At 45.5% G+C, this 22547-nt stretch overlaps 1 protein-coding gene across 1 annotated transcript in view; it reads right to left on the bottom strand.

The window, feature by feature from the left end:
• Positions 1-22547, bottom strand: part of LOC144170219 (arylsulfatase B-like) — a 40483-nt gene that overhangs the window by 9734 nt on the left and 8202 nt on the right. The window contains exons 2-6 of the mRNA XM_077699869.1: positions 20851-21010; positions 13452-13564; positions 10399-10509; positions 9560-9685; positions 7705-7828 (exon numbers count right to left, since the gene is read on the bottom strand). Of these exons, the coding sequence (XP_077555995.1) occupies positions 7705-7828; positions 9560-9685; positions 10399-10509; positions 13452-13564; positions 20851-21010 (634 nt within the window). The remainder of the gene's footprint in view (positions 1-7704; positions 7829-9559; positions 9686-10398; positions 10510-13451; positions 13565-20850; positions 21011-22547) is intronic.

Raw genomic sequence — 22547 nt, 5'->3', positions numbered from 1 at the left:
GTTCGGCACTGTGTTGTGTCTACGTCTTTCTTCTTCGTCCCTGTTTTATCGCCGAGTAATTTTTAAGAAGAGAAAGCTGAGAAGCAGAATAATGATGCTTCCCAAGTGAACGGCATCCTATTGTTACATTTTAATTGGATCGTTACATTTTGGCGCAGCCGAGAGGGTTCCTGAGACAGACACCGTGTGTATCACTCTACAGGCCACGCGAAACTCAGGAGGCGAGTTTACTTCTCATCATGCCAAGTCGATGACGAAGTGCCATACGACACAGCCGAGTGCATCACAACACCACAACTGAGTGACTGGGTTGCTAAGAAGTCCGGCCCCACAACTGGTGACCAGAATACACAGCCTTCTCTGAAGCTCAGGGTGAAGCTGTCCGAGTCCCAGGAATACTTCTAGGTGCCAAACATACAGGTATCAGAGAACACGAACACGCCACCGAGCGCTAGCGCTGCCACCATGGACCCAGTCCTTCTTCAGATTCTGCCAGCGCAACAACGACATGCCTAGAGGCAATAACAGCTCACGGAAACCTTCGGCGCTACGATCCAAGCTCAACAAAGACAGCGCACAGAAATGGTGAAGAGGGATCCGTTTGATGGAGAAAGTACAAGTCCTGTGGATTGGATTCGTTTATATGAATATCCATCTGAGACGAACAACTCGTGTCACGGAGTTCTCGACCGAGTGGAAAACATGCGGCGGTTTTTGACGGGACTTGCAAAGAAGTGGTATGAGCTACACTTATCCATGCACGCGCCCGGCAGCTGGGGCAGCTGGAAGGTAAGTTATCTCGCAGCGTTCAAAGAAAATCGAGTGGAAAGATGGGACCTTGCACTTTTCTATAAATATTGACCGGACACAATTGCAGTATTTTTACAAGAAAAGGCGCCTTCTTAAAATGGCTGATTCTAGATTATTCACGGGTTGCCTAACAATCTTAAGAAGCAAGTTAAGATTAAGTCCACAAATAAAGTCAAGGAATTTTTCGAATGTCTTGAAGGCTTCAGGGTACCCCGAGAATTCCAGGTACGCGGCGTTTCAATTTTGAAACTGGGCAAGCGTCACAGAGATCTGGATTTTCCGAAGTCTCATCTGGATAAAGAAATTCGTACAAGCGACATGGCGTCATAAACGTTGCGTCCCCTTGCAATGACCATGAGTCGAGTCAAGCCTAACGACATCATGGCGCCGAAACAACCCAGGAAAAAAGCTAATAAATGTGGGTGTTCAGACCCACCCGAGGACAAAGATTGAAACTGTTTACCTCACCCCAGTAAATCTTCTTTTTCTTAGATTTGAGAGTAAACGGCAACGACATCAGGGCATTAGTTGATAGTGGTGCATCCGCGTCCGTTATAAACAAGTCACTTTTGTTTTCCTAAAGATATTTTTAAAGGAAGACCGGTAGAAATTCCGGGCTTTGCTGTAAAGAGACAACTTTACGATGAGTGGATACGTCAAAGCAGAGAGATCGACACCTTAGTTCGTGGGTGCGAATATCACTTTCTACTCTCAAGACCTGATATGAAGAGACTTAAGATAAACCTATACTGATATTGAGACTGAAGCCTGCACCTCCATGAACACAACAGACCGACTTGTTAGGTGTGAGGAGGACGTTTGCCTCAAGTTTCCAGAGCTTGTTTGCGTCGGTACTGACCCACCAGCTACAACGGAATTCCCTGTTCCTTTCAAGGTTGCTGATGTACCACCCATTCGACGAAAGCCTTACGATATGTCCCGTGAAACAAGCCTTTGGCTAAAGAAAGAACTTTGGAACATGCTGGACGAAGCTGAAATAATAAGCCCGTCAGTCTCCAAATGGCTTCCCGCATTGCAATGGCATTAAAAGAAGATGTCTCGTTGAATTTCGCACCAATTACAGGATTTAAACCGATCAACTGACCTTTTATCAGTTTTGATGCCACGAATAGACATCATCATTAAAGAGTCGGGAGGCTGCCACGTGTTCTCACGCACAGACTTGCGGAAAGAGTTTGGGAAGATTCCTCTCGAAGAGGAGTACAAACAGTACACGGCTTTTGTTACACCCTTTGAAGCGTACGAATACAACCGACCATCTTTCGGCTTGAAGAATAGCCCTACCTGGCTTCAGAAAATCATGAATGGTGTGTTGAAATTATTTTTGGGCCTATTTACGCTGATGACACCATAGTGTATTCAAAAGGTGAGAGCTCACCTTCGGAACATCTGAGTGCTGTCTTGACTCCCTCGAACGTAGGCAATCTTAAGGTAAATAAAAAAAAATCTTGGGTTCTTTAAGCCGAAATCCCATTTCTTGGACGCGTGCTTGATTGGTTCGCTAAAAGCACGGAGAGGAGCCCGTAGAGCGAGTACGGAATATAGAATGACCTGAAAACATACATGCACGGAGAGTTTTTTTCGGTCTGCAGGACATTTCCGCAGCTTTATTACGGCTTTCGCCGGTCCTACCAAGTACCGCTTTCCACTGTACAGAAGGCTGCGAAAAAGCTTACCTCGACTTAGTGTCAGCTATGCCAACTGACACCGTGCTCAGGCTGCCAGACTTCTCACTTTATTTTGCGCTCACCACGGACTCTTCCAACTGTAGGGAAGGTGCCGTTTACACGTGGTTGGGTACTAATCGTATACGTTTAATAAGTAAGAAGAGAGGGACTGTACAACAGAGAAAGAGGCTCTGGCTGTTGTGCTAGCGGCGACGTGCTTTCGCTCGTACCTTGAGGGCAAGAAGTTCAAGCTTTTTACTGACGACTCGCCTGCACGACAGCCAACCTCAAGGACGAGTATCTCGCCGGATTTGCGAATTTCAGCAGTTCAATTTCGACGTTCTACACCCATCCGGGAAGTTCTTTTCAGATGCCGATGCCCTTTCCCGTCTTCCTGTTGACGTAAGCTGCAAGAATGGTGAAGAAGCAATGCCCTGAATGCTCTGAGGTTGTGGGAAGGAACAGAATAGCTACAGTAGATAGATGGGTGATTTCACGTTCCACCTACACTGGTGAGAAAAGTTCTGATACTCTACCACGACAGTCCAGACACAGGAGACCACGAGGACTTCTAGCGAACCTATTACAAGATCAGGAAGAGGTTTACAGAGCCACACATGATAAGAGATGTATAAGCCCTTACGTCCACTTTATGTCATATCAACAAGGCCAAATACAAACAGAAAATTGACGCTATAACTTTGCTAGTCCACTAAAAAATACCTTTTGAGACAGTACATGTCGATTTTGAGGAGCCGAAAAACAAGGGTGAAGGGGTAAGCGGACAGTCTTTCTTACTGTGTATCGATGAATGCTCCAGGATAGTGGCTGCGAAACCAGGAAAGGGGGACGCAAATACCGTAATAGCACTTTTCAGCAGAGATGAAGGGTGTGAAGTACGTTGTGTCTGAAAATGGACCTACTTTCAGGAGTCGAGCCATGACACGCTTGGCGGAAAGCACAGGCATCAAGCTAAAGTTTGCAACTCCATATCACCCGGCGGCTAATGGCCTTCCAGAACGGTCTAAGTGATAATAAACAGTACATTCACTTGTACTCTAACTTTCCCGGTGGTTGGACGTGCTGCCTGGAGACGGCGGTCACGCAGGACGACCGGTCGCACAGAAGTGCGCTAGGTTGCAGCCCTCATTATGCAGCCTTTGACACGCCAGGATACCTGCCCACTGACGAAATCCTTGGTCTGACGAGAAAGCTTAAACTTCAAGAAATGAAAAGGACAGCGGAGGTAGAAATGAAGTACAGGAAGCCGATGAAACGTTTTTTCGACAGGCGTAACAACACGAGTATCCCGGCTATTTCTCGAAATGTTTTATTCTTAGTGCAAAAAGGATGGGCCAACCTAAGAACCAGGCCTACCAGGCCATTCCAAGTCACCAAGACAGCATCCACAGAGGGTGTTTTGAAAACCTTGTGGTACAGGACGGGTAACGGGACTGTAGAAGTCACGGCCGTCAGCAACTTACTTCACTACACACACAGGGAGGATGGAAACAGAGTTTCGGAGAGTGTAGACAGTCGAAGACGACGAAGGCAGGACTAGGGGGCAGGGGAAGAAGAGGAAGTGGCGGAACAGAATAAAGATGGTTCCCAAGTGAACGGCATCGAATTGTTACATTGTAATCGGATCGTTACATGCTACGTTACGTTATGTACACAGTAAACGGGTTGACTTCAAGACTCCTGGCCCAAGCAGAACCGGCGGCACGCGCTAGCCCAGTCCCAATCCGGGCATCGTCGTCGTCCTCTTCCTCTTATTCTGGAACACGGCGTTTTCCTTTCGGTGGACCCTCATGGCACAGAGCCTTCATGAAACATGCAATATGACGGCCCTAGGACGGTTCTAACAGCTGAGCCGTTACACACGCCGTAAGTTCGGCTTTGCAGAAAAAAATACCAGGAAGATGCGGAGCAATCGTGAGCGCGTGCCTCGCGGCGACCGCCGAGCGTTCCAGGCATGCGCAGTAACTTCAGTAAAAACATGCTTCTGTGCTGTCGTCAATAACTACCGCACATGTGATGCTTGGCATGAGAGACAGGATGATATTGATGCATTTTTGTTTCTGAGTCCATTTGCAAGTTTAACAACAGAATTGAAGTTCTACCAGGAATATCGGACCATGAACTAGTATTATTTAAAACCAACATGTTGTGTACACTCTCGGCTATCCAAGTACGTAGATTCCTTGATTTTAATGCTGCTTCGGACGAACGCATTTTGGACCTCCTAGAGGGGGAATATGACAAAATTTACAATGAACATCCTCAAAATTACTGTGACGTTAATCAGCTATGGTCGCACTTTAAGGCAACCGTTCACAAATGTATCAGTTCGGTCGTTCCGAAGAAAGTGAAAAAAAAAAAAATACACGGCCGAAGTCCCTGGATTACGCGCGAAATACTGCACCTAAAACGGAAGATAAAACGCCTGTCACGCTCAAAAACACGACCACGTGGCACTGTTCTGAGGAGCCTCCGCACCGACCTGCGCGACAAGATTAAAAGCTCCAAATTTTATTTCTTCAACGTAAAAATGCACAACTTTCTTACTACTAACCCAAGAAAATTTTAGATGCACTTCTCCGACAAAAAAGAGAAAGTAACAAAAATTAAAATCAAGGACGCGGACGTGACTGATGCCAGCTGCATAGCGACAACATTTAACGACTACTTCTCTTTCGTCTTCGTGCGAACGGGTGACTCCCTCCTGATTTCCATGCGAACAATCTCGAACTGCCAGACTTGATTATAACAGAGGAAGGCATCTTCTCAGCTCTCCTTCATCTTGACACAAAAAAATCGGCTGGGCCGGAGGATATACCTAATGCTTTTCTTTATCGGTATGCCGAGTGGTGTTCCAAATACTTAGGCTTAATATTTAGGGAAAGCCTCTTGCCAGGAGACGTTCCAGTAGATTGGAAGTAGGGTAAATTAGTACCCATTCATAAATCGGGGGATAAATATGACGTCAAAAACTACCACCCCATTTCATTGGAACACTTCCTTTTCAAACACTTAAGTTCTTTTTTGGAGAGTAACCACTTTTTTTTCACCAAATCGACACGGTTTCCGGCAAGGCTTTTCAAAAACCACACAGTTAATTCATCCACACTACTGATGACTTTCTAAAAGCACTTGACAAAGGTGGACAAATTGATGTGATTTTTTTAGATTTCGAAAAGCTTTCGACCGAGTTTCCCATTCTCACTTGATGTTTAAAATTCGCCGAATCCTAACCAATGAAAGAATTCTTCGGTGGCTTGATTCTTACCTATTCCACCTATACCAACACGTTCAGATAGCAGATAAAAATTCTACTTCTGCTCCCGTGCATTCCGGGGTACCGCAGGGCTCCGTCTTAGGACCACTTTTATTTTTGATTTATCTAAACGACATGTCCTCCGAATCTACTGTGCAGTGTCGTTTTTTCGCAGATGACTGCGTTGCGTACCTGCCAATTCAATCAAGAACAGATCACGCCACCCTAAATGAATACTTATCGGTCCTTACAGCATGGTGTAACTCCTGGAAAAAGAGCCTCAACATAGCAAAGTGCGTCAAGATGACCATAACACGTAAAAAAAAAACCTCGAAATTCACTTACCTGTTAAACAACACTGCTATAACAACCGTTAACCAGTACAAATACCTTGGACTGACAATCACTTATAATTTGAGCTGGAAAACGCATATCGAAGGTATAACATCAGCAGCACTACGGCGATTGTGGTTCTTAAGTCATCGCATGAGACACTGTACCAGAAAAACAAAACTAGTCGCTTACACTTCATTGGTACGCCCATTGTTGGAATAGGCTATCGTTGTATGGGATCCTCATACACAAACATAAAAACACTTGCTTGAACGAATCCAAAATAAATCCCTCCGGTTTATTTACCCCACGTACAGTAGACACGTTTCAGTCACTGAACTCCGTAATAGATCCGGTCTTCCCACATTAGAGTCCCGTAGAAAGCTACATAGCATAAAATTCCTGTACAACATAGTCAATGGACATTCAGGACTCGCCTTTAACACATACATGCAGTACAATACATCACGAAAAACTAGGAACAAGCATGATAAAACCATAGTGATGCCGCTTACAAAAACAAATTCTCGGCGATATTCCTTTTTTCCCCGAACGATTCCCGATTGGAATGAACTACCCCGGGACGTCACTGGCATTGCAGCGCCCGACGCATTCTTATCAGCTGCCACTGCCTGTTTGTACTAAAAGCTGTCTGGTCACATGTGCAGGTTTCAATTTCTCTTATCATGCTTTTCCACTTCGTGTTGCGAGCAAAAGTTGGATTGTATTTCGATACCGCTCTTGTGTTGCTCATGTAACCCGCGTATACATGTCCCACGTAAGCCTGTTATGTGGTGATTTTATTTCTGTACCGTGAACTGTACTGTGTTGCGCGGCTGCAAGTATGCAAGTTTGACACTCCGGCCTTGGCCACCAAAAGGTGGCTGGCAGTATGCATTAAATAAATAAATAAATAAATAAATAAATAAATAAATAAATAAATATGACCATGCCTCAGTGCATCGTCATAGCCCAGTGCAAAGCAACAACGGAACATGTAAATAAACAACATCAAGATTTGAAAAATGCGCGGTGATGTGTCCTTCAGTGCTGACGTAGAAATAAACCGTGCAGCTTCGCTATGGTTCAAGAATTGTGCGACTTAATGCAAGCCTCGGCAGTTGAGCTGTGGGAAGTCTACAATGCTGCGTATGACTTTGCACCCACCACTCGGCGCGAAGAAGACGACAACCTCTTCGATGCATATGACGATAAGGGATTTAGGCCTTGCCTATCCCCCTTGCGGGTACGTGCCAAAACCTTTGCGGGCATCATCATTATTATCGTGACTAGCAGCGCAACTATGAAAATAAACAATAATACTGAATCCTAACTACGTGTCCGGCAATGCGCACCTACAATAGCTTCGCCATTCAAGTCTTGCGCGTGAATGGAAGCTTCCACGAATTTGTCTATTTTTATGAATTTTTCGTATAGTAGGAACCGGCTTTCGCGCGGCGGAGAAACCTGCTCCAGAGAGGGGGTGACTCAATACCAGCAGAGACTGTAGATAATTCCCCAATAAAGGGTTTCTGCCTGGATTTCCTTTGCAATATTGGAAGTATGGGATGTTTCTACCAAGGTAGATAGTCTTACCGGCGTAAATTGTGCGATTTTGTTCTCCGATGTACGAGAACTTCGCGACATTCCTTTTCGGAGCTTGAAGTGCGATTTCCGAGCCACCATGAGGGGCTTGATGACTGAGGTGGAGAAAAAAGGGCTGCGAGGTAGAAGACGCAAGGAACGTGAGAGACAAACTCTCCACAAAGAAAACTCTTGTCTCGTCTAAAACGCATGAACGAAATTCTTGTCTTCAAACACCTTAAATCCCACCTACGAGAAAATTAAGTTCCTTGTACCAAGCTGGGCTAGCGCTACCCTAAGCCATCCCAACCTTACAGCCTTTCGGCGAAGTAGGCATTATATGGACTCTTGTCCACTTAGGTCTTATTGGGAACGAAGCGGCTCAGGTTGCCGCCCGAGAACTTGACTTCCGGGCATTCTCATCCTCAACACAAGTTTCTGGGAGGCACGGACCGGGAAGCTACCCACCTGGCACCCCTCGACAACAGCTACAGCTCACTCTTACACCCACACGAGAAGAACATCCCCCCTCGACACTACACGTTATCTAACTACGACGCATGTATCTACCGCAGACTACAAACTGAAACCTTTTACAACCACACTATCCTCGCACCCATATATCCGTCCGCATACCCCTACAACTGCCCGCACTTACACAATCGTCTCACAACCTACCACCTCGTCTACTCCTACCCACGCAACCCTGACTCCGTCCACTGCCCTTCCTCTGAGCAGTGGGAGTCTGCGCTGACCAGCTCGGCACCGGAGCGTCAAGAAGCCCTGGTGCGACGAGCACTTGAATCAGCCAAGGCTCGCGGACTCCTGGAACTAGAAAGTCGACCGCCACCTTTCAGTCCCGTGCTTTTTCACAATAAAGGTTTACTCCCCCTCTTCTTCTTGATCGGGAGATTTGTTCTCAGCGAATTATCAACAATGCCAGTTCTGCCACAATCAAGAACATGTAGCAAACCGGACGAAGGATATAATAAAACTACCTCCGCCAAAAAGAGCCCTTATTTCTTTGCGGCAGTTGGCGGGCTGTCTTAAGGTGTGGACTATAACGATATTGGTGTTGCCAATACCGTTAATATCTGTACACACCACGGCGACGGAAATTTGCTTGCGTACGGGTGGCCGGGGATGGTTCCGAAAATGGCCGACGGGACAACATGCAGTAAATTTAAGAAAAAGAATTCGGCGACTTTGCGTTTGCGATTCGAACCCGGGCCTACAGATTGTAAGTCTAGCACGCATCTTCAACGACATGGCCGATCCTTGACTATACTCCGTACAGCAGTATATATTTGAGCATGGTATTTACACAAGCAGCAATTATATTAGTAGAAAAGTACCTCCCGCTAATACTGTATATGAAGGGCTGACAAGGGTTATAGGCCAAGCCTTAGAGTCATAGTTGCTGAACGAGGAAGAAAAGTTTGCCATGGAAGGACAGTGATATAATAATGAGCGGACATATCCGTACACCTGGGCGCGTGCTACTGGAGGCACCGCGTCATCACCGTGCATAGAATTACGTCGTTGCCTTCCAAGCGACACTTCTACCAGTTTCGTAGGTGCGGTGTATGCGGCGGGGGACTCGGAGCCGTTTACGTGAACAGAAAGTGTGAAATATGGCGGTGTGCACAATACAGCCGTATATATTCCCCAATACTACGATAACGCTTCCACATTGACTACATCATAAACCTGGCTTAGGTGCACGCCACAGACCATTTTTACGCCCGTAATGTTAGAGTTAAGATGGACTTATACGCTGTTTAACATTTTCTTATACCGCAAGAATGAGCTTTTTACAGAAGGCCTACGGATTACTGGTACGGTCTTGACAACAACCAGCCATCACCTTTCTCTTATTGCGCCTTCTGATCAGGTCGATTGCTCGCTCGGTGAACAAAACCGTCGAGTAACGCCCAGTCTCGTTCCGAAGGGGCTGGGAGCCCAACCAAAAGTCTACACCAGAGTGATTGTCCTGCACAAGAACAAGACAGAGAACATCAGACGGGAGTTAATGCAGAGATTGCGTGGGGATACCACGTGTTCTGTCCTTTTATCTGTGTATACTGCCGCGAACCATGCATTCGGTTTGTTTATTTATGTTTTGCTTTTGCCGACCGGCTGCGCCGGGCTGTGTTATATGTGTTATCCGCTGCCCAAGTGAAGCGCGCGTTCCATTCTTTATGCCGCACGTGTTATCTCCTTTGACAGGGGGAGGGTTTCGAACTAACGTCACTTTATTAAACGGGCTCATGAACTGAAACCCTTCCCGTTCTAACGATGTCTAACGGGTAAATTAAATACATTGAAAATGAATCTTTGGATTTAAAATTAAAAAAAATGTGATAATGTCATTAAACAAAATAATTACGCAGAAAATGACTCACTACACAACAATGTCACTAGCCTAGATTATTCTTCTTTCATCTCAAGGCCCTGGATAGAATTCGACGGTTCAATAAACACTCGGGTTGAGAGATAAATGCCCGCCTAGCAGACGCCGTGGTATTCGATTACCTACACTAGCCTGCGCACATCACTTTGTTGACTGCTGCTTCGCCGCGTGTGTATTCTTTGAGTTGTTAGGGGAGCGCAAGTTCGCTCCAATAAACTTGTTATTCCTCCAATACAGCTGCGTCGTCTTTGTCTACGTGACAATATCAACAGCGGAAGCGCTGTACACCATACCACTCTAAGGGTGTGGTTGTAGTAGTCCTCTTGGGCGTTGTGGTATCCGTAGAAGGTGTCGTATCCACGGTAAGTGGGCGTTAACAGTTTCGTAAAATAGCCCAGATGCCACTGAAAAAATACAAGGCATTTGATCATTCCAAAGACAACAGTCTTCCTCGGGCTACTTAAACGCCAACATTTTGTCTGTCTGTCTGTCTGTCTGTCTGTCTGTCTGTCTGTCTGTCTGTCTGTCTGTCTGTCTGTCGCTCGCTTCAGCCGCTCGGCCAATGATTAGTATCATTCTTGAACAAAAAGTTGGTATAGGCGAACCATGTCCAAATTATTTAATCTGGTAGCATACTTCATACTTGCACATATTGATCAGCAAAAGGAGAAGATTAGGCATATTTGAAGCAAAACGTCAATGCATAAAGAATATCAACATGATTATTTTAATTTTAAACACAAAAACGCATTAAAACGTCGTTCTAACAATAAAAAACAAAAGGGCTAGACCTCGTGGCTAGAACGCCAAGCCAAGCAGTAACATCAAAGTCCCAGCAGATGGCGCTCCAGCAGTGAGAACGCCAAAAAATTGACATGAATTGAGCAAACCTCTATTGCATTTATAACGGGAGGTTTGAGACAGGAGAGGAACATCATTAGAGGTGGGCAGGGGAGCGAGGAGAAGCAGTTACATGCCAGAGGAGACTATCGTCTTTAGGCGACATTATCTGCAAACCGAGTAGATAAGAAGCATTGGGTCATTTTTGTAATATAGTTTGCAAGCAGGTATCATGGAACGTATTTGCTGATGCTGCGTAGTGCCACGATTACCGCATGCATGTACCACGTGTATCACCCGTCACATTACAAAAGCGTCTTACTTTGAAGGCGTGAGTCTCTGTGACAGCGCAGCTCTTTGAAGAAGGTTTACGGAAGCGTGTTTCTTGTCGTGTTGTGAGTGCAGCCGCCCTATGCTCGTCACCCCTGATTCTCCTCCAACGGTGTAGTCTGCTCACGGATGCCTCTACCGTTTCTGAGTATTCTTCATGTTTATTATGGTGAAAATGTACACCTTAAGGAATGTATTTTCTCCTCGTCGAGCAAATAATATTGGGAAATGTGCGCTATATTTTCCCTCTCCTGCCCACTGACTATATATTGTTTGACTGAGGCTCAAGAACGAAGGTTGCCATTAGGGTTATCCTTAACCTTAAAGGAATCTCGCTCGATCACATGGGGCCGAGGCTCCATGGATACATTGCAAGAGAGTGTCGAAGACCTTCTAGCCGACAATGCAAGGTTTTACTCCTTGCAAATGCTGACGTGTGTACATTACTGGATATATCAGCCGTAACAGCGTTGTAATGTTCTACTACGCGCGAAGCGCCTGGCCACCGTGCAACGGAGAAATCCGAGGGCCTTTCCAAGCCCAGCCGGTACGAACACGGTGAAAATCACCGCAGAGCCCCTGACCAGCGGACCGGCTGGCAGCATTTTGTTTTCTTCTCTGCACGAGCTGCGCCTCTCGGCGGATCACTCACCGCCGCATCTACTCCGGCTAGGACTTGGATGTTTGTTTTTACTTGGACTCAGTGGTGGCTTTTAACAGCAGAACTGTTCAAGCTTTTATTACCGCCGTATAGCGTTACCAGGAAAAAATACCAAGAAAAAAGACCGAGTGCACGAAAGCGTGCGCCTCGTGAGGAACGCCCAGCGTCGTCGAGGCTTGCGCCTGGGCTTGCGCCAACGTTACTAGAATAAGCTTGCGCCGCGTGAGGAGGTCGAAAAACTACCGAGAAAAATACCGAGCTAACACGAGCGTGCGCCTCGTGAGGAGCGCACGGCGTTGGCCAGGTCGGCCTTCAAGAAAACTCCGCCCAGCGTTCGTGGAGTGATCTGTCGCGTGCTATTCCGCTTGGTAGTTCACGTGCGTTCGCGCCTGAAGTGGGGAGCACATACGCCGAGTTCGCGTTACAGACTCCGAGTGCAGGAAGCCGGCTTCCGCGGGTGCTAGCCAAGGAGCGCATGCTAACGTGGTCCACTGTGGGAGAGATGTGAGAGCCTGTGGAGGAAACGATCCGGGCCTTCCATGCATGGAGAACTTTCAGCGGCAAGTTCAGAAGTACATGTGAGGTGCAACAGCCAGGTCTCCGACGAAGGGGGGGGGGGGGGCTAGCTCTGCTGTTTGCTGTTTCTCCAGCCTACCACTACAAGTACAAGCTGCGCCAGTTTTTACCACACCCAAGGCCATGAACAGGTGTATGCCTATCGCCTAGAAATGATAGGGTTGCTGCATTGTAGTCCAGTGCGTGCTGTGCTATGCTCGAATGCTCTTATACCGTTTGAAGCCTCGCTGCGCCCTTCCTCTCATCATTTTCGTTCGACTCTGGCTACTTGTTGTGCGATGGGAGGTAACTTTATCGCAAGCAGCTCACCTATCACGCTACCACGAGGCCTGTCGTCCCGGAAAGCCCGATCAAATTAACGCTCGATGGAGAATGTTACGAGGATGCGGGCTTTCTTTGAACACGTGCCAAAACGCGCATACTGCTACTCAATGCGCTCCTCAATAACGTCAGCATCGCTGGCACGCCATTATTCTTTCGAGGAGAAGGGCCACGATTCCGTTCCTCACCCCTCTCCATGACACGTCACTTGTCCTCATGAGGAGAGGGACGATGGGCTTAGCATTCAAGGGCAATGGCAGATATATTCTGCTCTCTACTTATCTCCCTAATGGATAACAGGATCGTGATTCATAATTCCACTCCCTAGATTAGTGAGGAGCCGGTTTTGGTGGTGATGATTATGATGCATCGTCACAGCAAAGTTATTCCTTCATGTGTTCCATCATAGCATGAGTTAACAAGTGAAAAGATGTTTTCTGAGGCATAATAGAAGTGCTAACCCAGTACGCTCTGAAATGTTCCGTAATGGCGTCTTCAAGGTGGGACCATGAATTCAGGTAAGGCAGTCCTGCGCACAGTTACACCCCATCTGGCATAACTGAAGACAACTTTGCAATGCCTTTCCAGGAACATGCATTGAGGTAGGACGAGTCTTACCTTGCCTATTAGGTGGGTTTCGTAGCCAAGTTCTTTGAAGAACTGCGGCATGATCTTCACGTTCAGCGGCAAGCCCCAAGGCTCGGCAAAGCCAATGGCACTGTGTTGCAATCCTGTCAACCCAAAGAAGGCAGGAAGGTTGGAAAAAATACTACTTGTGTACAGATCGATTTTGTTCTCAAGGGCCGAGTTACTGCGATGCTATTTTTATGCTAGCTATAATACCGATTTATAATAAAGACATGCACGCTTAAAACTTGAGAAGCGTGCGCAAAAGTGGAAGCCCGGTTGACAATGAAGATGCCCTGGGCCCCTCGTCCAGCTATAAAATACCCTGCGTGCTCAGGACGTCGCGAGAACTGCCGGGTGTCGGTCAGTACAGTGCTGTCTACACCAGGCATCCTATCAATGCTATCAGCCCCAGACAGAGCTATTATATCCCCGTCCAAAACGTAGAGGAGATGAACAAGTTGATAGTAACGAGCCCCCTGCGCGGCGACCTACGCGATCTTTCACCTGCCTCACACCACGTGCAAAAGGTTCGTAATCATGTGCCCTGTAGAAGAAACTAGATAAGTCCAACTCCGCTGTGCTCTGTAGAAGAAACTATATAAGTTCAAGTCTCCTTTCAGCAAGGGTACAACAACCAGCCTTAAATATGGAACAGAGAACATGGGTTTTTATAGCTTGACGGGATTATTTACATTGGTCCTGATATAACGTTTTGCATGCCATAAGTTCAAGTTCAAGTTCACGTTTTTATTTACATCGTGAAGATGTGAGTTGGCTCGAGCGAAAAGTGAAAGGAGTTTCACTTGAATAAGCCCGAGCCCCCCTGGTCCAAGGCATCAATGCAACAAGGGCAGATAAAACAGTTCTTCACACCACGGGTTTAGAATGGAAACAATTCTACATAATGTTCATATAACAGTTAGGTGTGACACTACAAAATACACACGATATTTCTATCAGTTCACTAATTAAAGAAATAACAACAAAATTAGCAATGTAACACACAATCAATGTAAACTGTACATGTGTAAAAATAATATGAAACGAAGTAAACCGTAACACTTTTTAATAGTTCACATTCCGTGCCATGAAAATAATGTTAAAAAAGAAAAATTTGACGAAGATTACGCGAAGCATACCGTTCTAAAATTATATTCTGGCGCATTAACCTGTTCAGTAGGTGAGGAACAGCGTAAGAAAGCATTTGGCGGCCATATTGAGTGCGACAAAATGGAATGTGCCAGTACTCCTGGTTCCTTATACTATACATGGGAATGTTTACTTTTAATTGCAATAACTGTGTGAAAGAACATTGATTATTATGAATTGAGGTTTTGTACCACAGTGCTAGGAAATATTCATATAGTTTATGAATAGGCAACAAATTAAAACGTATGAACAGTGGTTCCGTATGTGCGAAATATTCTGCATTTGCTATATGACGAATGGCTTTCTTTTGCAGCAGGTGTAATTTGTTAGTATTGGTGTAGGTAGTGGAACACACACCAATACCAAAAAGCAGTAATTAACATGAGACGTAATGAGTGCATTGTAAATTATCAGTTTTATCCACGCAGGAAGGAAATACCGACATTTAGCAAGAATGCCTACGCACTTTGAAACTGAGGTTACAAGATAATTAACGTGCGTGTCCCAAGACATGTTTTTGTGGAAGAAAACGCCTAATGTTTTTATCGTGTCAACGATTTCAATATTCGAGTCGCCAATGTTAAGTGATATATATCAGGGGCAGGCATGCCCCTATGGATGAAAAATGATGACTTTGGGTTTACGTGAATTGATAAAGAGCGAATTTGCTTCACTCCATGTTTGCAATGACTGAAGTGCTTTGTTGATGACCTGCTGTAGCAGTAGTACGTCCTTGCCTTGAAAAAATAAACTTCTATCATCTGCGTACATGATGTATTTGGGATTTTTATGAATTGTAACAATATCATTAATATAGAAAAGAAATAATAATGGACCTAATATGCTGCCTTGGGGCACGCCTGTTGTAATTTTCTGAAATGACAAAAAGTAATTTTCTATTGGAACACATTGATGGCGGTGCTCTAAATATGAGTTTAGTAGCTGCAGTGGTAAGCCGCGAAAGCCACATAATTCCAGTTTTTCGAGAAGTGTTGGATGATTGATACGATCGAAAGCCTTCGAAAAGTCATTGAATACTCCGACGCATGTGTACTTGTTTTCAAAGGATTTCAGTATGATTTCTTTCTGGGCGAGCAGAGCAGTTTCATTCGACTTGTCCTTAAGAAAGCCATACTGGGAGGAACATAATAATTTGTGCTTACGGGAAAAAGTTTCTATGCTATTGCACATAATCTTTTCTAGGCCCTTTGAGAAAACCGGGAGAATCGAAATTGGTCTATAGTTTTACATGTCATCCTTATCCCCACCTTTGAACAACAAGATAACTTTAGAATTTTGCATACATTTTGGAAATTGGCCGGTAGCTTGAGTATAGCAGTGAATCCGATTTTGAAGTGAAGGGGCGCTTACCAGAACTTCTGCGTAGGGTGCTTACGATTTATTAGATTTTATGAAGTTACGCGCCATAGGCTCTGGACACTCGAGTGTGCCAGGCGAACGCAGCGACAGCCGTGGCAGTCGCGAACAAGGCCGGGTCGGTCGGGCCACGCCTACCGCCCGCGAACGTGGCTTCGCAAATGCGTTTAGCAGAACGTTATTGGCGCGCATACCTACAAAATACTCCAACGATGGCAGACAGAAATGTTATATACGGGGGAAGCCTCCAGTTAAGACAGGGCACTGATGGAATAATATCGCCTTTCTGACCACCCGTAGGCCGGTAGGCAACCGCTACTACCGCTCGTGCGCAAAGGAGGGAAAACTCGTTGTGTGCATGCGCAGATGTACCGGGTACCGTACCGGTACCGGTGCTCCGCTCTGCTATAACTATCTATTAACGTCACCGCTTCCGATATACGCAAAGTGTTAGTTTCATACTGGTACATATGTCGCGTATATATTCAGATCACGCGACTATGTAACGCTCATGTTGCTCACTCAGTAGCTCTGTCGTCAACAACGCATTTCGATAACTGAGGCGTTTTTTTTCTCTCTCGAAATGAGCCAGATCCAGAAACTGAAACTAACCCAAGTATTGGGAGTCCTTCCTCCACTCGAGCCTTCAGTGGGGGATGTCCTTGATGTCCTTGGGGAAATCGATGTAAATCGATTTCCCTATGCACAAGAATTGCGGAATGCTCCCCTCAGCCGAGTGGAGGGAGCAAATGGAGTGGAGGAGGGACTCAGAATATGTCCCTAAGCCGGATATAGCTGCAGTGGCAAAAAAAAAAAAAAAAACTCGGCAACTTTCCCCTGAAAAATGGGTGGCAAAAAATAGTTGAGATAATGCCCTAAAAACGTGTACGCAGATCGTCGTCCGTATCGAAAATGAGTCATATCAGGCTGTTTCACAGGTAAAAAGGAGCGAAATCTATTTGCCCAACGGGAGTTTGCTTTTGGCTTGACTGTTCAGACTGTGTCGTGGGTGTTTTCGGGAGGGTTTTTTTTTTTTCGTAGCTGGCTTATTATGAATTCAGATGGCAATTAGGAGATCGGCGAAAGATCTGTCCTCAGATGTCAACGACGAAGTGATACTGAGAGATGTCAGACAATGATTTCAGTTCGTCTCACCCGTTCCTTCGAAATATCTCTGGTTATATTTATTTTTTTTATCCTATAGTTACCATTTTAGTAGTTACCTAACTAGCCGCTGCTTACAAGCCTTGGCAAATCTGCCCCACCCTCCCCTCTGAGAGTACGAACTACTTCATTCAGGTGAAGAAGATGTGAGGAGCCTTCTTGTGAAGTGTTTTGGAAATTCATGGCAAAGCAATAAAGAGCTGGCTTACTTCATGAGTTCCTTCAGGCGTGCCCAAGGAAATTATCCTGGGGAAGAATTCGAAAAGGGCTGCTAACGCTGCCAAAAGGACTCAACTGCTCTCCCTGTATAGTTGTACTGTTCTTGAAGCCCTGTTGCATATTTTTAATGCATTTTCAACCGAAACTCAATTTAAATAAAGTAAATTTAAATAAAGCCAATTTAAATAAAGTTTTCATAAGAATGCCGCTCAAATTGAGTGTTTCAATTGAGTGTTTCAATAAAAACTTGTGGCCATAAACTTGCACTAGCTGACGTAAATTATATCATGTAATAGCTTTGACGGCGTTGCATTTAGATCCGGTAACAAACTTCCGCTTGTATGCGAAATTCGCGTTGGGTGGATCTGACTCATTTCGAAAAAAAAAAAACCTCAAGTGTACTCACACCGATGCACTAACGCGGGAAACATCGCGCAACGTCTGATATCGCATTTTCCAGTGGAGCATCTTTTAGGGGACTCGAAAACGATAATCTATTGTTTCTTTCGAACTAAAACACGCAGATAATGAAAAAGTTGTGCGGACAAGTCAGAAGACCCCCGAGCTATCCTGCACATGGTTTTCCCGTCTGGGCTCACGCCAAGTTGTTTCGACCTTCCATCCAATACGCGGGTTCAACCGAGTAAATCCGTCTTCGCTTACCTGTCCTGTGAGGCAGAATTAATGCAAATAGTGAATTCATTTCTAATCTAGAAGAGGCTATTAATATAGTTCAATGGTTGCTGTGAAAACAGAGCGCGCCAACGTGCTGGCGCGCGGTGACCGACCTAGTGTTGCACGTACCTGCCAAAGGTGGCGCTGGGTGTCGCGGGCTCCGTGTCGCCCTCCGGGAACTGACCGATGCCTCCGCAGATACCTCGCCGCAAAGCTATAAAACTTTACTCTTGGGGCAAAACTCGAAGGCGCACTCAGGGGGGTTCAAATGGACATGAATGCTTCCGTTCTCCCAAGTTATAAGAAGTGCCTAGGTGCCTTAGGAGTTTTGCTTGTGTTTTCTTTCTGTCGAACTCATCCTTCAAGCTGTACACAGCTGTGATCATCTAACGCTTGCCTGTAGTCGGTTTTGTTGAAGCTAGCTACCAGACCATTGAAAATAACAAAAATGGGTTGTCTATTTGAAAGACAATTGTCGTCCTTGGGCTACTTAAACCCAGAAATTTTGGTCCGTCCGTCCTTCTATCTAGCTGTCTGTCTGTCTGTCTGTCTGTCTGTCTGTCTGTCTGTCTGTCTGTCTGTCTGTCTGTCTGTCTGTCTGTCTGTCTGTCTGTCTGTCTGTCTGTCTGACTCGATTCAGCCATCCGGCCAAAATGAAACGAAGCCTGCGCAATAGTCTTATATACTCACAGCGAAGTTTAAACGTCTAAGTACGGTTTATATGTTCATACGTGTCAACATTGTTGAACAAGAACAAGACATTACGCAAATATAAGACAGAAAATTAATACGCAAGGCATATTTACAGTGTTTATTTATAAAAAAATTCGTAGATGATTGATTTTTGGGAAATGAAATACTGCATCTACTGCAGGAAAAACAATGCCCACTGTCGCTTGCTGTTGCACGCGACACTATAGCTTCTGGCGACATTTTAAGAAATCAAGCGGCAACAGTTACGAAAGGTTCCACTAGATAGGTTCCACGTTCTGCTTGGAACGCACGCGGACTAGGGCAGCGCGGTTCTATAAACGTTGACGTAGGGCGCCTCGATTCATTCGCGTCTCCACCGTACGGCAGCGCTGGCATCGAGGAACCCGGACTGGAGCAGTGGAACGCGGTAAATTTAAATTGACTTGAGCAAACTTTTAGCGTGTTTGCCTTGGGAGGAGCGCGATGCAAGAGGGACAACGGGAGTGGTCAGCGGGAAAGCGAAGGGAGGCATTTACTTGGCAAATGTCGACAAAGACTATCGTCTGTTTTCGACATTTGCGAAGAAATGAGCAGATGCGCGGCCCATTTTTTTCCCGTAATTACAGACAGTTTAGCCCAATTTCTGAACTTTCCGAGCCCTTCCTTCACTCAGCTCAACCAATTTTTTCCTTGCGCGATCATTGAAGGCACACTCTGTCGTGTAGAAATACCAAGTCATCTACAGCCTCACGTGCTGCACAAGTCCGCAAGAAGGAGCGGCGCCTTACGTAATTCTTCATTTTGCGGCCGTCTCGCCCGAACATGCGCACAGGGTGCTATATTCCAAGCTGAAATCGTTTTTTTCTGTTTTGGTATTCACACGCTGCACTTAGAAACACTTTTTTGGTTGGTGTTTTAAGGACTGGAGTAATTTGATCCATTGCTTTTGTCTCCTTTTATCTTTTACCAGTTTTATCATAGTTTTATTATAGTTTATCATAGTTTTATAATAGTCTTATCATAGTTTATCTTTTACCAGTTTTACCAGTTTTACCATAGACTTTTATTGTTCATGATGTGTTTAGCACCGGTACCAAATTTTTCTGTTGTGCCACAATTTTCTGCGTTTTTGTTGCTTAGTTTTTATTTTAGTTTTCAGAGCAGTACTACACTTAACTAATATACAGACATCTGATAATAAGTTTTTTTTTTCAGGCATAAACTTTAATATTCTGTGCTCAACGATAATTAAGAGACTTAGGCCCAGGGCTCAGTACAAAGGGCTCAAGCTTGTGAAATGATTTTTTTATTATTAGTAGCATCATTTACGGCTGGGTACACCTCCTATGTTCAACTCCTTCTTCAGCTAACCATACAACCTATTTCGTCATATATGAGAAATTGTGATTTGAGCTTCGCTCTGCTTCTGCGCTGTTTTATGTTCGCTGCGCCAGCATGAAGGCCACGGGGTAGACGAGTCACGCTAATATACAAACGAGCGACTTATTGATTGCTAATTTATTTTAACAATAAAAAATTATGAATGTGATTGATTTCCTAATTGATTGACTGATTGATTGATTGATTGATGGCGTGGTGGGTTGTGCAAAACGGATAAAATCTTGCGATTACCCTGTCTTCAGGAATACCCATGACACTAAATGATTGATTGATCATTACATTGATTGATTGATTGACTGACTGACTGACTGACTGACTGACTGACTGACTGACTGATTGTTTGATTGATTGATTGATTGATTGATTGATTGATTGATTGATTGATTGATTGATTGATTGATTGATTGATTGATTGATTGATTGAGTGAGTGAGTGAGTGAGTGAGTGAGTGAGTGAGTGAGTGAGTGAGTGAGTGAGTGATTGGCAGATTGATAGATTGTAGAGTTTAATGCGCCCGCGCAACGCAAGCATCACACAAAATGAAAGCATTCACGTTAAAATAATGCTTTGTTCTGTTATTACGTTTTCAAATAACTCTGTGCCCTCCAATGGGGCCTGTAAGGTTTCTAAGAATTAATAAAATAAATTACTCGACCCTCATTAATCGGCCCCGGAAAGCTGGTGTTTGGCAATCTAGTGAAGCACGTACCTAAGCGGACGGGGTACATTCCGGTGAGGAACGCTGCTCGGGACGGTGTGCACACGTCGTGGGAGTAGTAATTGTGGAGGACGATTCCATCGGCGGCAAGGGCATCCAGGTTGGGAGTCGGAATTTGGGCCGAGCCGTGAAAGCTCACGTCGTCCCAACCCTGGAAGCACGCGGTGCGGCTGCTTGGTGGTTCAGTGAGGCCTTTAAAGCCTTCACCTAATCGCCCAATGCCGAATTATATAATTAGTCGTAAAGAAACAATCATGCGATCTTGCATCTTCCCTCAAAACTGAAAAAATAATATGCAATTCATTTCGCCGTTGGCTTGCCTACAGTGTCCACTCGCGGCATTTACCAAAGCACCGAGCCCTTGCAAATAATTTTAATTTTTTTTTTTATTTTCCAGAGCACGCTTGCGGAGCGGGGCTGTTCGGCTCAGGTTCACGCCATTAACAAAAATGTATCCATGAGACGTAAACAAAGGAAAAAAAAAAGCGCTGGAGACATGCATGGCGCAATATCGCCGTATTGAGCGCGGTTTTCCTTTTATTTACTACGAATCACTCCACCCCATATCCAGTACCTCTATTGATCTGTGACGAGAAACGTCTAATTTATAGAAGATCGGTTTTAGACCGTTCCTGCTTTAGACTACCTTGAATAAAAGGAAGTGCCTGTCCTGAGGAAGATCGCCTACCCTGAATTGTCCCTCATTTCAGATTATTTTCTATCCCAAATTTCTGTTTAATTCACATAAAGTTTTTAGTGCTGATGCCGGGCTATCTCTCGTCAGCCTAAATGAAGTCTCAACTTTCGACTCTACCTAAGACGTCACAAGACAACTCTCCCCCCTCCCTCCCCCTCCGACACCGGCCTGGACGGTATGCGCACCAAACTAACATCAGAGCTCTTTGTCTGTGTACGCAGGCCCACAACGAAACAAACAGCAGGCACGTGCGCAAGGAAGAGATTGCGATCGTCACAAGGAGTGGATTCGGCAGGCGAGCTTTTAAAAATGCCATGAAAACAAACTACAAGTTTGTTTTATTCGAAATATTTGGTGTTTTAAGTGCCCCAGCACTTGTCCGACAGTACACGCTGCTTTATTCAGTAATAAATTAAACAGTTGAGGCGAAGATCTTGATTATTCTGCCAAATCGCGTGTTTAGAGAAGGCTGCGTTCAAGAATCCAGGGCAGGTACTTAAGCGAACGTTAATATGCTAACTAGGGCTGGAGTTAACGGCGGAACGCCTTGTTTACCGTCAATCCTCCTAGATGGCGCTGCGATGCTGTTCAGGATAGGGAGCCTACATAAGCCGCGCCTTCGTCGTTTAGGGTGGCGACAGCAGAGTCCAAGGTTTCCTAACGGTGGCTGCGGCGGCCGCCAAACTTGACGGGCCGCCATATTGGGCCCCCCAGTGCCCGCCCGACCCAGGGAGCCGGCATGCGCCGCGCCTATGGAGGCGCGGAATGGGCTATCTCTAGAACGACCTGCTTCGAAACGATAGTGCGTGGTTATCGCCAAGCAGCTTTCCAAAAACTTCCTGCTGCTGGGAACAGTTGAGATCGTGGGATCATTCGTTTAATGCGGCATTCACGTCCTTGGTAAAGGCTTGCCAATGCCTCCTTTGGAGGCCCTAGCTGTACGTAGAAGCGCGCGAATACGCGATTTTTTGTGCGTGGAGCTCGATGTGGC

Source organism: Haemaphysalis longicornis, unplaced genomic scaffold (assembly GCF_048455015.1).
Source record: "Haemaphysalis longicornis isolate Haplotype H1 unplaced genomic scaffold, Haemaphysalis longicornis Haplotype H1 scaffold_2, whole genome shotgun sequence".
In the NCBI taxonomy this organism is placed as follows: Eukaryota; Metazoa; Arthropoda; class Arachnida; order Ixodida; family Ixodidae; genus Haemaphysalis; species Haemaphysalis longicornis.
The sequence above is the reverse complement of the archived record's forward strand: the minus strand, read 5'-3'. Positions and strand labels throughout refer to the sequence as shown.